This window comes from Varroa destructor, unplaced genomic scaffold (assembly GCF_002443255.2).
Source record: "Varroa destructor unplaced genomic scaffold, Vdes_3.0 BEIS01000007.1, whole genome shotgun sequence".
NCBI classification, from domain to species: domain Eukaryota; kingdom Metazoa; phylum Arthropoda; class Arachnida; order Mesostigmata; family Varroidae; genus Varroa; species Varroa destructor.
In genome coordinates this window covers 26942331-26960820 of record NW_019211460.1, presented here as the reverse complement: position 1 = coordinate 26960820, position 18490 = coordinate 26942331, and the positions used below count along the sequence as shown (strand labels likewise).

Genomic DNA, 18490 nt, shown 5'->3' with positions numbered 1-18490 from the left:
GACACTAATATAGCTTAACAAAGAGGGCTTCCGAGCGTAGCGTCGTCTCCTCGCCTTCCCGAACGCCCCAACTATGCGTTTAGGCCAAATTCGTGCATTTCTGTATGAGCTGTAGGTGAAACTAGTTTTTCAATAAAGCTCACCAAACTGCAACGGGTTTATTATAACCGTTTTGCCAAATCGTGGCGGTCTTATGTAGGGGATTATAAATCTGCTAAGCATCATGACATGCATGCAGTCATCTAGGCGTTCGTTAAGGGCGTAGCAGTCCTGTAGCCGCTAAAAGAGGTGCCCCCTTTATACTGGTAATAAATTGCCACACTTATTTTCTATAACAACGAACATTCAGTGGCGGCAGAACCACAATTATACGACTTGCGATGCTTTTCGTTACAGGGTCGAACGAAAACAGCTAACGAAAATACATAACGAAATACAAAGTATATAGTCCTCTGTTCCGTGTTTTTTATAATATAGGCTAATAGTCGTTGTGATTTTTGCCTTATTAGGAAGCGTTGCAAAAGGAGAAAAAATAACAACGCTGAAGATTTATCTAGGCACCACTTGTATTCGATCTTGTCGATGTTGGTTTAAAATCACATACGTGAGGAGTGCGACTGTTATCGTGATACACTTTGTAGCAGCAATCAGTATTATCGCTAGCTAACCTCGCTGTAAGTATACGCTAATATTCTTTCACGTCTTCATCGGCGAAGTCATTGACAATTTCTTTTCTGGTCATATATTCAGTTTAGATTGCAAAGATCCGACCCCGTCTAAAGTCTTGTAGGTTTATCCTAAACGATCTTTTGAGCCGCTCCTCTTCAACTACTAACACTGTCATTTTATAGAGTAGCCGCACATAACAGCGTCACGGAAAGAAATATAGATGATGCAGTGCTAAATGTATTTGCTCGAAGCCTCCACCTCGCTCAGTGAGGTCAACTAAAAGCATATATAAATATACGGTAATAACAATTATATAACGTTTGGCCTGCTTCGTAGCAAATCAGCCGCCCATTGATGAAGCCACGCGATGACATTTCATTGTTTATGCGTTCTCCTGTATTCTGTTGATTAAATGCGTGATCACGAATTACTACTGTCAAACGAATGATACAAGAGGAACTCACATGAAGACCATGTTCCTTACGCTACTAAAACAAGTACCTGCGATACGTTGGACAAACAATATTTTATTGATCCGATTATATTTTTGCGTAAGCGTATGCAGAGACATGGGCGCAATTCACAAAACAAATACATAAGAAATGCTGTGTCGTATTCCAAGGGAGCTTCCATTGCCTAGCAGTTTTTCGTTTCACACGAGCATCTGATCTTTGAATCAGTTAACAGCGTTACAATGAATTATTGCTCAGTAAACAGATGTTGGTGACGACCTAATGTACACGGACAGTTCCCCTTCGATGGCTGCCTGCCGATTAATGATGTGTAGTCGAAGCAATCAGGAAACGTTGATTAGCAACAATGGGTTTATGTCGCAAATATGCACGAATTGCGTCTAAGGGAACAATTCTACGACGCAAAAAAAAACGGGAAAAAAAAAGGAAATAATAACAGGGCAAAGAAACATGCAAATGGAAAGAGTCTGGTTCAGGACGCCAAGAAATTCAACGAACAGTTCCGGTTGTCTGAGTATCTACGATCATAGGCTACGTTCTTTCCTATAATTAATATAACAGTATTAAGATTTCATTTATTTTGACGCGAAATTTCATATTACAGTTTTTTTTTTCGAGGTACCTTGTTTACACATTTTAAGCACTATAGATTAGTTCGTTGTGTGACCTCTTTAATCTGACTTAACAACAGATAGAGTATCTTTCGTTGTTGCCAAGGGGTGCTACTGTGACTATACAAAATTCAAATTAGCAAGTAATTCTCCACGTTCCACCTTCGTCAACCATCAATCAAATTTCCATGCATAACTATGATTGGTCTACGTCCGAACCGAAACAATTGATACAGAGCTACGTACATCGACTGCGTATGCTGCTGTCGTCTATACGCTCCATCTGCAAAAAAACCAACTAATTTAAATCGCTCGTTAATTTCGTATTGCATACAGCCGTTGGTATACATGTATGTCAATAAAATCATCAGATATCAGTGTACGTATACCTCCTATATATTGGAACGCTTACGATTGAACTATCATCAATCACCACCTACATATGCTACCCTCTACAGGTACAGATTTCGTCTTAAAAGTTCCATCCAGTTGTCTTCATGTTTGCTATCGCTTTCCTGCTATACGCAGACTGGCTTGCATTTGAGTCTGCAAGACTCCCAGATTCTTATAGGTTTTATTCCGAAACCCTCCTTTAATCGGCTGCCCTTAGGTGGTAGCACAATAAAAATGATAGTTCTTTTGCACAGCTCGTCAGTTGACTGAGTTATTATCGGAAACAACCGGGAATTCAAGTACCCCATACGGGCTGAGAGGGTCAGGTTGCAGATAATTACTACGGCTAGAACAAATGACAAATCCTAATTCTAATGAACGAGTAGATGTTGAACTAAGTAAATATATTAAAACTATAAGCATTCTCGGAAGCTTCATATAACAAGCAATATCTCCACTAAACATCCGAAAGCGTTCTCTGATGCCGTATAATCGTAATTGCAGGCACTGTACGAAATATATAACATAATGATATGCACACATTATATGATGTGGTATAATTATATCATCAACGACGCATGAAAGAGACTTTATATATAGAGAAAGACAGAGGGGTAGATGGAAATTGGCCACATGGTAATAAAGCACACGAAGGATTCACGAAGCCCAGCTAAGAAGAGTAATGATAGAGAAGCCATTTTTCCGGCTAGAATACGTTGAGCTAAATGCTAAATATACCTGACTGAACGATATGTAATGGTTATATTCTTCTCGTCCCCATTATAATCGAGAAATATTTTTAAACATTTTCGGCTATTTCATCTAGCTCGGAAGATTTTCCCTACGGGGAAAGAGCGAAGAGTAGGATCTCTCTAATAATCAAGTTACCAATAGAGATATGCCATTCAGTCAATTACTTCCGATGACTGTTACCTGTCTCTATCAACCCGCACGCAATCACGTAAGTCGATCATGTCTATTAGCAACGATAGCAAGAGGTATGCATAATCAACCAAGTTACCAAAGAGAATCTAACACGACGTGACCGTAGATAGACATCAATTTAAAACCACAAACTACTTGTTTCGAAAATAATTTAGTGAGATTAGCGGGGCAACGCGAATACCCAATCGATTCTTCCCGAAATTCGACTAAACATCAGCGTCAGTAAAAACAATGGCGCATTAACGAATCCCATCTACAACCAGGCCACTGAGGGTGTAAAGCATCTGCGCATCTCATTGACCCGGAAGGCCCTGCGATGGATTTATCTACATACTATGCTTTAGCTCACAGTATGTCTTATCCATCCTTATTTCTTCTATTGCTCGTCTTTCACATTTTATTGTTTTGGGCTGCCCGCTGCTCCAGGATGTTCAACCGTCTCTCCTTTCGTATGCATTCCTCTCCGGCGCGCTCTCCGTTTCGCCTCCGCACCCCCACACATCACAACAATGACCACCCTATATAACAAACACTTCAGACTACAATCATTTACGTTTCCTTGTTTTTCCTTCATGCCGTCTATGGCGCATCATCTTATAAAATTCGCTCTTCTCTGCATCTCTTCCTTACAAAGTGGTATTCAGCCAGCAAACAAGCGAATGTAGCAATCAGGATAACGACGTGTACGCACATCTGCCGCTAGGCCCCCCCATTCCGCCACAACCCCCCGTCCCGCTTTCCTCTCGTTTTCTATAGGTCATAGACTTTCTCTTTTTACTTGGCTCGCTATCTGTACATTGACATGTGCGTACGCAGCGCCAGGTGATGCCGAAGGGGTCAATCGAATTACTGCATTAGCGAGTGAAGAGTTTCGAATATGTCGGCCGGCGCGTGCCTCTATCATTGCAGCGGTTGGCAAAGCGTACCATCTACCATCAGCAAGAAATCGCTGGCTGTTTTCAAGCCAAACGGAGCAATGAAGGCGTCAAACCATCGCTTTCACAGACAGCTTGTGCTGTTAACGGCCCATCCAGTTGCTTTCCTTGCAAGAATCGGCTAGCCCGCAATTGCTCACATCATCGATATGGCAAATGGACCTGCTTGAGGCTCGACCTTTTTGAAGCGACAAAGTGAAACTTCCTTATAATTGATGGCAGGTGTAAATGGGAGACAGGCGAACAGGCAGACATGCGGATTGTATCAACACAGATGCCAACCGGGACCAGGATGATATAGTTGTGGTTCATTATTTCTTCAATCTGAATCCCCTCTGTAACCACATTATCGAAAATTCACTTGGTCGTTCGCTTGTGTTCCCATTTCACAAAGTTGTTTTTCGTGACGTAACAACAGAAACCGCAAGTTGAAGCCGGAGGCAAACTTCTAGGTTATACATCTCTGTGGTGATGCCATATCACACAAGGGGAATCATATACAGCTTGGATAACTTGTATACTATAAGAGTAATTGTTTGTTAGTTGGCTTATACGTGAGGCCGTTACGGTAACATGGCGTTTAGCAGCGGTGATAACAGTATTGGTTGCAGATATTGAATGATGATGCAAAATTTATTAATTAATTATACCGTTTCGAGCGATAACCCGGTGTAGCGTTTTATGGATGATGTAAAATTTACATGTAAAAACCTGATAGCGCAAGGTTGAGGTTAATCCCCTATTGCTACGGCCTCCCACAATGGGAAAAACTAGACGCAGTGCCCGTTGTACAATCGAAAACTCCTTACGGAATGGAGAAGACTGCGTGCTTTCAGATCCATACCTACACTATTACACTAATACAATCAAGCGTCTAAGGAAAAGGTAGAAGGCTATATGTAACAGGCACAACTAGGCCATTAATGATATCCTCCTCCAGTCTGGGCATCACACTATCGTGAGCTGCACTGGAATGTTTGCGGACCGAATCGTCATCTAACATCTCAGCATGTTCATCAGTTTAGGAAACGTACGATGCCACTCCGATAGGCTTATCCGTATAGGACATGCCGCAGGCAAATTCAGGTCGAACATCGTCGACGCCAACCGCTGCCTGCCCGCCGCCACAACAAACGTTATTTAAATGAAACGAAATGCATTTGATGAGTATCTTGCTTCCATTCTTATTTGAGTTGCGTGATAGCATATAGTAGAGACGAGTCCTGATTATAGGAGTTGCTACTGCCTGACCTCAGCTTGTCAAAACTGGCGTTAGCGCCGTCACATGATGTCGCACATGGAACGATGTAGGAGAAAGGTTTTTTGCTTATATATGATTTTCGTTTCCTGACTGCTCCGTGCAGTAGTCAGCAGTATAACATATGCAGTAGCGGAACTAGAGACCCGTACTGTTGTTGTCAAAACCGCAATTCATAAGCATCGCACTGAGCTGACCCAACATGCCGCGTATGGCTATTTAGCCGCGACGTAAATTTTTAGATACTTTGCTCTGCTCCGAGTCTTTCAGCTGCTGCTGGTGGTGCAAACAGTTTACGTCGGCAAAAATGTGCAGTCCATTTTTCAAAGCGCAGGCAATCGGACTGAGTTATGATCGCAGAAGCAAGTGATGCTCGCAGATGGATAATTGCCCACGTCAACAGCCAACAGCTGCAGTGGTGCGGCAAAGCCCCACAAGGGACCCGCGAATGATTCATTTAGATCGGACAGGCCTTTCGTGCTGCTGAGTGGTCAGGGTATGTATGCAGGCTACAAAGCATCACCGTCGTGTCCGTTCGTAGGCGACATCTCTGCCGCTGCTGTTACCACCGAAGTAGTCCGTATGATTTGCTTAGCCAGTTTTATGAAGTGGTCTATGAATCTAAAAGGTCTAAATGAAACATTTACCCGCTGCTGATGCTGTTGGTGGTTAGCAGTGATTGTAAAATCACTTCTATCGACACGGCACGCCGTGACGGGTAATGGCCGCATTACAAGCGAGATTTGCCATTGACAGCACGCGTTGAATGTTTGACGAGGGCACGAGATAATGGGGGCGTTTGTAAATGCTTTCGAACGATGTCGCGGACCACACAGCAACAACGAACGGGACTGACAAAGTAAATATTTACGTGGAAATTTTTATGTATACATAAATATATCGCAAGTAAATATGTGCACACGTAAAGTATTTGATCTGATGAAGGAAGTATTTAAGACTTTATGAGCGAGTCAAAATGCAAAAACCCTCTATAAAATAGGCAAATCATTCGATTGGAGAAGTTCTTTAGAACAATTGGATTCATTTAAGTTTAGTGTGGCTCATTTGTATGGACCCAATATCTGTGCAGCTTCTGCGTGTATCGCGTAATGCAACTGATGATCGTGTCGTACATCATCTGGCTGCCAATATGCAACGGTTCGATCAACGCCCGTTGTTACATCTCTCTATCTGGTTCAACTATGTGTTCTGCGATTGCCTTCCTCACATCAGTCAGGTTGATAAAGTCGATATCAGCACGAGTCGAGCTCCTCATCGATGTCAACACCATAGGTACCAATGTACGGGCGTCTTGCCGTGATCTGCGTTGACTAGTGACTGCATTTTCGTTATTTCGTTGTTTTACATTTTCTAGTTATCTATGGTAGCAGTAGCATATCCAGAACAAATATATCTTATATGATAAAAACAACACCGAACGTAATGGACATGCACATATGTACGCGCATCCACTCTAGCCGTCGTTGCCGCCTATACTATTCACTTCTTTCTCTGGTGCAGCCGTCCGCTATTTGGATAATTAATTCCATCGATTCTGGCGATCGGCCTTTGCCGATTAGGCGTCCTGAACGCTTGCGTCCAATGGAATGAAAGAATGGGAAATGCCCCCGTTTCCTCAAATCGAAGCTTCAATAACGGACTTTTTTTTCTTCTTCGATTTGAACTTCTTATTTTCGGAAACGAAGTAATGGCGACCCTTCAATGCTGCGATATTCGTCACTACCGTCCCAGTCACGAGCGCCAGTGCCGCCGCCTCCACCCGCGTTTTGATGATAGCGGCCGCGCAGACTAACAACATACGATATTAGAAGATAGTACATAACTACAGAGACGCCGATAACACAGCATTTTGTGATCCTGCCGTATACATCGGGTACGTCAGGGAAATGGAAAAAAAAGTCAAAGAATAATATGAGACAGCTCCTACGCCAGCTGCAGCAAATAACCCATAGGCGTGATAGCCTGCTAGTTTTGCTATCTCTTATAGAAAACGGTGTGAGCTGGACGCAGCACCAGCGAATGATAACGAGTAAACGAATAACACCAACTATAACTATATCGTCGACTGGTCATGGATAAGCACGTGGAATATAACCACCATTATCATCATTACTACCGCCGTTGTTGTCGTGGTCGGAAAATGGGGGAAAACACGAGCCACTTTTAGCAACGTTGGGCGCGACTCGAATCGCTGCCAGCGCTGAGCATTGCAACAGCGAGCAGCAGATGCAGGGGTCGTGGAAATATCGATGGCTACGATCAGCGGCAAACACGGTAACAGCGGCGTCACAACGAATAAGAGCCATAGGAAAACACAGATAGTAACGTCGCTGACGACGATAAGCTGTACCAGTCATAGGCTGTTTCGAGCTCGCTGGAAACCAGTGACGAAGACAGCGCGAAATATTATAGGTAAAAGGCCAACTAACAGAAGCAGCTATGGACCAATGTTGAGCTTCAACCAGCAACACCTACGGCCCGCTCGGAGCGGCTCATCTCTGAAGAAGAGGTAAGAAGTGACGGCCGCAATCGCAAAAATTAATAGCAGCAGCAGCAGCAGCATCTATTGCATGAGTCATGCCATTCTTGACGGGCAAAGGCATCGGAGTTGCTACCGGCGACGACGGCAGTTGGCTGCAATGGCAAGATGACGTTTCCAAGAAACAGGGATTTACTCACCGATGGGACCGAACAGGTCTTGGTATAGAATAACGTGTATGGTATGCCTACGGAACATTGTTAATCGTTTCCGGCGGCATTTCTGCAGGCGTCGTATGGATTTTTTACTGTCCCTCGGTTTTTGTTTTTTATTTGTAGTACCCCTTCCCCCTCCCCCCGGTTTGTGAAGTTAGACCTACGTCATCTAACGAAGTCATCATGACCGTCGCGCTACTACCGTAGCTGGGTAGATTGGTTCGGGTCGCTTGCCACCAAAAACATTTAATGGTGGCATCGCTACAGACACTGCATCCTTGTGGCATGGAATATCAACTCACAATGCAAATTGAGCTTAAACAATAGCAAAAACAATAGTAACGGCGAAAACAACAATGGCATGGACAAGTTTCAGCTCTACAGCTGTTGCTGGCCAAACTAAAATATCAGCACCATAGACACGAGCAAACCTGAAGTAAATATAAAAAATCCAACGTAGTCGAATAGAGGAAGATGATCAGTAAAGATCAGCGCTCGAATTCGTTCATACGACACGTATTATTTCATCTCTTCTAGCCTTTTCATGCCTCGGTCTCTGCCTTCCCGAGCGGCCCTTCACCCTGTCCTCGTCGTCGTTGCATCGACGTTATCATTTCGTTGTTGTTTTGTAATTTTTCGTCAGCTTCATCACCGGTTCGTCTGCTCGTATCTACTTATTGCCGCAAAGCTACAATGGTGGTTGTATGCCAGGAATCGTTGTTAAAATTAGATGTCTGCTTGGTTGGTTGGGGTTTCTGTAAGGGCAGTTAAATGGCGGAATGGAACGGGTCAATCACAACCAGAACTACCACTTCCGCTATAGTTACGGATCAATTAGATGTGAGTGTGAACCCATTTGTTACGTCTGCTGTGTAATGCCTACCATAGACACATGCTCTCAGCCACAGACACATGCTGCCTTCACCGAGGTCGCTCCCGCAAGCACCTACAAAATAAAACTAGGCAATAGTAACTATCACGGCGTAGTGATAGCCCCGTTTCCAGTTTCTATCAAAGAGAAAACAATATCAAAACATATTTCAGCTTTGGCATAGGCAATGTCCGGGCTATAGTAACTACGGCGCAGCTCGTGCTCCGCTGCTGCCCTTTACGTGCTAGCCTCAGTAATGCGGTCCGCCATTGCCATTACCGCCTAACCACCCGTATCATCGGTGCCGGCATCCCTCAGCGCTGCGTAAATAACGCATCTGGTCGAGCCGAATTTTGTTTCGTGGCATTATACTATGATTCGCGTGGCTGGATGCAACGGAGCTGGGCAAAAGACAGACCGAACCGCCATTGCCGATGCTGCACTACCAATTATCACTGCGGTCGGGGTTGAGCGGGGGCTATAGCTCTCCCTCTCATTTTGCTGTTCGTTACTGATCAGTGCGGCATCAGTCCGGCAGTAGTAATATCCAATTGACAAGGCGATCGTTGTCTTGCTTTCATTATTCCATTGAGCTGACGGCGTCAAATATTACGGCCTCAATGAAAATCGCTTAGAATTCACTATCAGGGTAGCTTGGCCTAACAGCAGCCGTCGCTTAGCCCTGTTGTCTGCTAACTGTTCTGCTGCAATACCGTTTGTATTGACGAGGTTGTTTTTTATTGTTGATTTTGATTAACGTGACAGATTTCATAGTTCATTAGCTGCACCGCATCGTGACGAAGGAAAAGCATAAAATAGAAATCATGCTTAGCTGGACGTGTGCTAATCTGAAGTCACTGTCGCCTTCTGATACGGGTGGAAATTAGAGTGTACACTTATATTATCCAGCGCAAGGATATGTTAGTGGAGATCATTCGGTCTCTGTAAACTATAATATATTAGAACAAGAGAGATTTGTGGACACGTTGAGTGAACTTGAAGGTTGAATCGAACGTTCGTTATCGCCTTCATCTTTATCGGGCCTATTTTATAGTGTTGTAAACGAAACATAATCGAGCACAACATTGCTCAAAAAGTTTAAGGGGTTTCAAATATGATCTTTAGTTGACGTGCAGTACAATGCTATAATTTCAACATCATATAGCTCCGTCAAGTTTTTCCGTCTTAGTGAGCACCGATTCGTAACGGTGACGAAAATTAGTGTAGCATAATGGTAGCTCTGCAAAGTGTCTTTGCATGTGAAGTAGAGTACGCGTCTTAGATGTCACACAGAAAAAAATGAACTTATCTCTCGGTAGTTTAATGGAGGTCCGAGTTCTCATTATCTTAGAGTAGCATAGACACGTTTACTTCAAGTAGGCAAACTAAAAGGTCAGCTAAATGGCTTCTGTGCGTCGGTAGCCGAAATGTGTGCCACTTTTTCTATTTGTTAATTTCGTCTTTGTTCTTATTTCAGTAGCTCTTTATAGAGGGTACCTTATAAAACATATCCTACGTATGCACTAGATGTACATGGGACCGAGTTTGTTTTGTTTCCATCGAATTGGCCTGGGTGCGGCCTGTGATGACCCTCATTCTGTTCCGCTCTATTCAGCTTCTTACGAAAAAAAGCGAATAACTTGGAACTACATGCGTCGAATTGCAACTTACCATGCTTTAGACAATCACCAGGATAGGCAATGAACTAACATTGGTGAAACTTATATGTTAAAGTTTCGTGGTTGAGCAGCTCGCTTGGTATTGCATTGATTCGCTCGACTATATGATTGCATCGCGGATTTAAGCTGTTTTTTTTTAGTGTGAACATTTATTATGTATTCCTCTACTGTTAGAACAGCCAGAATAACCAAAAAAAATATATATATATATATACAGATGCTAGGTAATAAGCAATAGACACAACAAGTTGGTCGTAGCATCGATAATAATAATCTGCGCAAAAAAGCGAAGCGTAAATATATATATATATATACGTATTATAAGCATGATTAAATGCTTCTTGTTGGGAAATTTTCGTTCTCCGTTGACGTTACCATCTTGCTATAAATGACCCGCAGCTCAATATCTCATTGCAAGTATATTATATATAGAATAGTCGTACGAGAAGATATTGAAACCACCTGCATAAAAGGCATCCATATACAAAAGCTATCTTATCATCGAAGCGCTATCGTCGACGCGGACAACACGTTGAGGTTTAGTGAAAAGCTAAACAGTATTTTCGGAGAAATGAAAAATGATGCAAATGCCCATATCGTTGGCATCCTGTTTTGTTTGGTAATAAAAATTATAATGGTGATAATAATAGTTGTACGTTTTATACTACGGTAAAATGTTATTTGTTAGCACTGCGATATCGAAATTGTCCTTGGTGCATTAGTCAACCAACAGTAGAACACTGTGAAACATGTCAAACCCAATGTTCGACAGGAAGAACCGCCAACTTGGTTGAAGAGATAGCACGTTTGCGAACACCGTATTGTTTTTACACTCGTTATTTGTATTACTATTTATGAAGATGCCTCTTTCTACAATTTGTTCCCGCCATCTTGCCCATTAGAGCTTCCTTCACCTGAATAATGGAACTGACTGGACGGCCGTTTGTCAGCAGGACATAGGACGGCAGTAGAAAGCTAAACGCAATTCTGACACGACACTCGAGCCTAAAACTTCTAGATTGACAAATCTGGCCGCTGTAGCAAAATCAAGTTGAACTCTCTCTTTGAATTAAATCATTCCCGCCGCCGCAGCAGTGGAGTCTTACACATACGTGTCCTGCGTTTGCGCACCACAACCGCATTAAGCCACGAACCGCCGTTTGCCGGTTCCCCGTTTTGTATTGTCACAGGTCTATACCTGTGTACGCACATAGGCATAATGAATAGGTAGAATTACCGCTAGTATTACATATATAATGTTTATTCAACCCAATACTCCTGGTCTAAATAGGACAAATCTGTAACACGACAATATATACACGCCTAGCGAGAGCCGAAGCAGTCCGCCGTAGTCGGCGTTACTATGGATCTCAAAAACTACGCATGTGATATGGACTTGCTAGTTCAACTAGGTAAAAGGAGCGCGTACCTCAGGCATCCATTGTCATTACTAAAACGTTATAGCAGTAGCAAAACATATTATGTGTACATAGGCGCCATTCACGACATCCTAAACCGGGATTTCCAATACACAGTCTTGTATATTGGTAACGATTCGCTCAACTGCGACTCGCCGATGGAACTAACTGTGTGGAGCTTCGTACGGTTCCAGCAGACGACATCACGCCCTAGTAATCTACCAGATTTTCGCGCAGAGTTCCTGTACGTTGTTAAGAACCTACGTACGTTCCAAGTTTACTATTGGCTAAAGGTATCCTCCAGAAGCCTACAACGCTTTATGCATTTTGTTTACGTCGATTACGCGTGATCTGCTGCCAGAGTTATCAGTTAACTCATACGTGATCTGCCGTTCATACGTCAAACCATCTGTACGAAATGTTCGGTGGCGAAACCCTTGACAAAGAACGCCATATCTGTGTGCTCCACCATCGTGGTTCTTCTATGTTCGAGGATCGATCCCAACGAAATAGGTAATCGTTACTATTATTACGAACACACAACGCACTTAAAGCAAGCAGGTACTAGCGGGAAATTTCATCTAGCGATCTGGCGTCAAGTCAACTTTTTTGTCATATACATTAATTTCCTTATTTGTGCCATTAGCTATTGGTTGTGATTCGAACTGTTGATGTGTTTCAATTGCTTCTTCAAATTCTTAACGGGCTTAACTTTTATAGGTACGATCAATAGTCTCGAGCATCTAACAACTGCAACCGGTCCTGAAGACGGATTGTCTGTTTCGTGCCGATCCATTGTGGTATAATTCCTCTGGATTTCTATTAATATTCTAATAAATAGGAGTTTTTTTTTTTTTTTTTTTAAATTAACCTTGACTTCTACTTTAGCCAGACGCATTGGATATAGAACAATCAGTTTATGCAGTACTTCCTTCTGTTGTCATTGTTAGTTTTTTTTTGCCATATTATTCAGTTGGTCAGACGCTACGTTTCCTGTGCGTCCATTTAAGATATGTGTGGGTATTTTTTTGATGACACTGTATTACATAATATTAGTTAGTGCAGCATACAATCATATCCTCAAAATTACTCTGGCTGATCAACTGGCTGAACTACAGCTCCTAGTGACAACAATCAATTAATTAACAATCACATGGCAACGGTTAGTTATCACGACCGTGTAGAAAAGTATAAAATGTCCTATAGGATCATGCGTATAATTGCAGCGAGCCAATTATTAATAACAAACAGAAAGCCGACAGTCGACGCTGCCGTCAGAGCGTAAATCTAATGAGCACAAATCTTACCGTTGACTCGTATTTCTGTTTTCGTCAATGGAGAAGATAACATGTTCGCGCTTGCATCGTTTTTCCCTGCGTATAGGCATACACAGCCTCGTTTCAAATTGACACCTCGTCATTTCTGCCGTAGATGCTTACAAATCGTTTGACGTTGACGCGAGGATGGTGAACGTCGGCGACAGATCGTCGATGGATACGCTTCGGCCGTCCTCATTATAACGTTCGGTCCAGCATCGATAACAGGCGCACAGTCGATTTAAAGGATTACCACAGAAAATTATTTGAGTTTTTTTCTTCTTCCCTCTGTATCGCCCTCTTTCGTGATCCGCGTGCAGCTTCAAGAAGAATCAACAGGTGAGACAGATCTGATGGTATGGAACCTACCGCTACTTTTGTGCACGTATCTGCTAATACTGTTAATGATGAAACTGGATATGAAAGGCTGACTGGCTCTGTGGCTTTCTGATCAGTACCAATGTGCCACCCGCTTCTTTGCACAGGGCCGCCTGGGTAAGCTGGTAATATTTGTCAGACATCGTCAGACACCAGAAGTCGTCCCATTACCGCTGGTAGCTATTGCTGCTGCGCGTCACGTTACGTTGCAACAAAGCCTTCTCGTTTCCCTTCGGTTGTTCCTCTCTGCCGACCTGTTTCTCCAGTGATCCACGTTGATCGCTCGGAATTATACCATTTGTTTCGTCCCTCATTTTTTGTCTCGTTTTGCTGTCGCCTTTGTCGTTCTTCTTCCTCTCTGCCTGTTCATCCTCTAGCCAAGTAATGCCGTCCACGGAGGCAACAGCCACCGCTGACCACCACGGGTGATGGCTGTTGTCGTCGTTTCCTATTTCTCTGAACGAAACCCTATGACTACATGTACGTATGTGCTATATTATATCTGCGATGAACGAGTGCCGCCAGAGGCGTCAACTGTGCGTCCAGCGCCGCATCGACAAGGGGAAATTGAATCGTGTGTATTCATCTTCAGTTGTGATGATTGTGGGCGGCAGTGAGGAAGAGGGCGGGGCGGTTTTGACGCTACCGATTACTGCCGCCGCAGCACACATGACCGACAGCTGGCGTTGACCGATTACACTCGCGACGCTTGTTTTTTCCGTCGTCGAACTGTCCTTAGTGTCTCGCTGGCGGCAATCCGAAAAAGTAAGGAGAGTCGTAGTAGTAGCAATCCGAGCGATGGAGATCGAACCAAACGTCTGCTTGCCTATTCCTGCTTCTTTCTAATATCCCATAGCGGCTTGCGGTTAGCATGCCTTAAGCATACACTCGTCTCCAATGTGTTGCAGGTAGTCGTTATTACCAACCCATTCCCAAATTTGTAAGAGGAAGGTCCCCAATTGTCGTCGAAAGGCTGCTACTCTTATAGCAATAACCATTGCCGCTCATAATAGTAGACTGGTCTGCTACACCAGGCTCATTTCCATCGTTGTCAGGATTTCAAGACAGGAGCTGCTGCACCGCCAGTACATGTTTCGCTTTGTCATCGACGCTGCGACCATTATAATGCCACTAATGACTACAATCAATCCAGCGACGACAGATAACGATGAATAAATAACCAATAGCATTACCATTACCAGAGATTTTATTGTTGACTAGCGGCGCAACGGCCGATCTAGTTCAGGCCGATCTACGACTCTGCGGTTGCTGCTGGTGTAGCTGCCATTAATTTTGGTCCTTATTGTACTAGATAATAGTAGTTATTAAAATGTATATACACACAACCAAGCAGAATATCGAAAATCACTACAGTAGTAACTAGCTCTGATTCTAAATTATCATATACTGCAACGCTAAAAGGCACACTTTTTTGTGCCGCAAAATGAACAGAAGTAACTTTACAGTAATAACGGGGCAGGTGCCATTCGAAGTTTGAACGTACAATGTCTCAATGATTATTTGTTGTATTGTACTGTAAGCTTCACAATAGCCCTATGACGATAGCTATCTATCCATATTACAGAGCAAAAAGCTTTTTGATCTCTTCTGTACCTCGCTGATATTACAGATATTTATTATTACTAGAAATATATTTTGTATAGCTTGCGTCAGCTCACCTATAGACAAGATACTGCTTAGATTCATAGACATTCATATATATTGACAAATAAATTGAGAACGCGTCATTGAGCAGCAAATGTTTGCCCGTACTCGAACGCCTGCCAGTAGATGTTATTATAAATGCTAATCGAATCTGTCTAGTGGACCGCATAAAACAAGTTCTAGTATATCTGTTAGTTTTATCGCAATATGAGCCCGTAGATACATCTGTATAGAGAAGTTAGATAACACATCGCCAGGGTGCACGTTACCGATGTTTAGGAAACGCATGCAGCATCAGCTTCATATCGATAAGCTATGACTAAGGCACACATAGGGTGTGCTTCAGAGGTGGACATTAGCAAAAAAATAATAAATAGGTTTTTTAGTTCTAATTACTCCTAGTTCCCGCTATACAGATATATTATAGAGACAAGCATCCTAAAGGCGTCTGGAAAAATTAACGTCAGATTTGCATAGCGGAATGAATGCCTTCGGTCACTGCGACGCACAAGGGGATCTATCTAAGTAACATCTTATTGCTTCACAGTTAACCGATGTCTTCCATCGCCTTATTCTTCATAACTTCTCACTCGTGCATACTTGCAGTTCCGCGAAGTGCTAATCTCCTCAATTCTGTCTTTTACCTATACACATATGGAATATCTATGTGAAGATTGCGTTAATATACGTTTTGACTAAGCCCGTTCACCCCGTCAGTTTCTAGCAGTCTTCGCCTGGAAATGGAAGACCTGTCTTATAGCTCTGTCACGTTGGGTCAAGTGTCCGCACGTGGATTTCACTCTTCGCGGATTCGATCTATGCAGAGGCGATCCAAAGCTACAAGGCTCAAGGTAGGTTCCCCGATTTCAGCATGGACTCACATTTCTTTTTTCCAACCGATCATTAAAGAATGTTTGTTCTACTGAAAAATAGTCAATTTGTTTAGCAACATTAGTAGTTTCTGACAGTTCACTAATAGGCAAAGGAAAAATGTGTAATTGTAAATGTTTCAATCAATAAAGTATAAAATCCGCCCCGCATGACGACCAAGAGCGACCATTTTTTACAAAAAAATTCTAAACAAAAACAGACGCGTTCCCAGACAACTTTTGTACAACAATGCGACGCAAGCATGAATTTTGTGTCGTTCCATTAAACAGAACAGTAAATTCAGCATTGTTGTACTTCAATCCTACGACAGGTGCAATCCATACAGCTACTATCTGCTTTGATATACGATAAAATCGTTTGTCCAGATGACAGTAGCTTCAAGGTTAACGTTTCGTATACGAAGGCGTTTTTCTTCCTGTTTAATTAATCAACCTGACTTCTAGTTAGGAACGCTAACAAAGAGTTACTCTGGATCCTGGCACTGTGTGAGAATCCTAGCTTTAAGCTGGCTGCCGCGCTCGATTCGTAAAGCTCAAGATACGGAATATAAAAAGTGTTGCTTTTAACTAACGGCAACGGCAGCGGCAGCGGCGACGCGTTAAAGACGCTCTTTCTCTTTTCTCTACGCTCCGTCGGGTCTTTGTCTCCGTGTAGCATTAGCGAGTTCAGGGGCACCTTTGGCGCTTGAGCGAGGCACCCTAGCACCCGGAACGCCTATGCCACTCAACCTATTTACATATCAGAAAACGCACCACTATTATACTGTATAAGACCCCGTCAAACGGCCAGTTTCTGTTAGAGCCTTGAGGGACGCTCGAACAATATAGGTTGTAGCTAGACGCGACGGACATGTTAGACACCATTGTCTTACGCTAACCCATATGTACATATATACAGATGAGTTATATGGAAGCATCCAGGTGACTCAGTGAAGCAGGCAGACGGCGTTAACCCAAACTCAACTGCTAACCTATCAAACTCCTGAGCTTCGAATGATGACCATTAGCGTTCGCAAAAGTGTCCCTATGACGTACAAAACTAAGTAACAGCTAATTGAGCCGCTCTGATCTGACTGTTCAACAACGAATAGAACGTCATTTGTACCGAATTTGTACCTGAAAAAATATCTGAAATGCGTACACCAACCACATGTGGTTGTGAACGGTAACAAAGAAGCCAAGATTCGCTGGTACTCTGCTGTGCGGATGAGTTTCCTTGTTTTAAAGGTTTAAAGTACGAATCAAACGTCAATTATTATTGAAAGAAAATTTCGCTTGTTTTGGCCCGAGGAAAAACAGCCGAAAATGTCTACTGCGGCTTACTGCAATATTATTGTGTAGTATCATAGTTATTATGCTTGAAGGAAAACGTGGTGCAGAAAGAAATGGACTACGTAGAACATATTGTCCCTAGCAATATATTGTTAACGAGCTAATGCTGAAGATATTTTTCGTCTTTTTGCGCAACTGACCATGTATTATTATAAGAACCTCGATTTTTTAAACTAATTTAGTGGGAGTCGTTGATGATGAATGCATCGAGGTGCCTGATGAATATACAGTCATTACCATTAACTGGCTAATTTGCCTTCAGAAGAAGACGGATGACGAAAAAATTCTATTTCCTTTTATTCGTTGCTGCTTTAGTAGAACTAGGCTAATTATAATAATTTTCGACAAAGATTAATATTTCAATAGGAAAAAACGATGCGAAAATAACACATCAGAGCTACTGCAAAACACTGGGCCGGATCACGGCTTTGTTTAAACGACAGCGCGAGAAACTTCCGCAATACCGACATCATTGCTGATTTGTCACGCATTAAATGATTGCTAAACTATCTGAACCTAGACGTGGCCGTTCCGCTATGATTATTTACTTTTTTCCCCAGCTTTCTAATTAACTATATCATCCCTTAGGCCATGCTTGTTTAGTTACAGGCAGCTTTCATTGCGCCATCAAGGTTAGACGTGAGAAATTCGAAAACGAGAATTTTAAAATAAAGTCAGCAAACAAGTGCATTTTTATACAACAGATAATCACATGAAAAAACATTTGTCAATAACGTGTAATAAGACTTAATTCAAAGTCAAAGTAGAAAGATCAGGAAGGAAATTTAGGTTAACCAGGTATCCCACTGAGAGCGATGTCTACTTTTTTTTTGATATGTCTAAATTCACCTAAGCAATCGTAAGCTGTAGCAGAATTTTCGCAACCCTTCCGAGATAAATTAAATACAGGAAGAATTACCCGTCGCAGTTAATCTTGCTATT

General features: G+C 42.6%; 1 protein-coding gene across 4 annotated transcripts in view; it reads right to left on the bottom strand.

Moving 5' to 3' along the window:
- The window catches only part of mgl (low-density lipoprotein receptor-related protein megalin), a 95295-nt gene that overhangs the window by 69359 nt on the left and 7446 nt on the right, over positions 1-18490 (bottom strand). The window contains exon 1 of one of the 4 annotated variants that reach the window (XM_086976025.1): positions 13275-13332. The exons of the other annotated variants lie outside the window; for them this stretch is intronic. Within the exon in view, the coding sequence (XP_086832151.1) occupies positions 13275-13317 (43 nt within the window). The 5' untranslated portion in view covers positions 13318-13332. Of the gene's footprint in view, positions 1-13274; positions 13333-18490 lie in introns of those variants that run through there. 4 annotated transcript variants of the gene reach the window in all.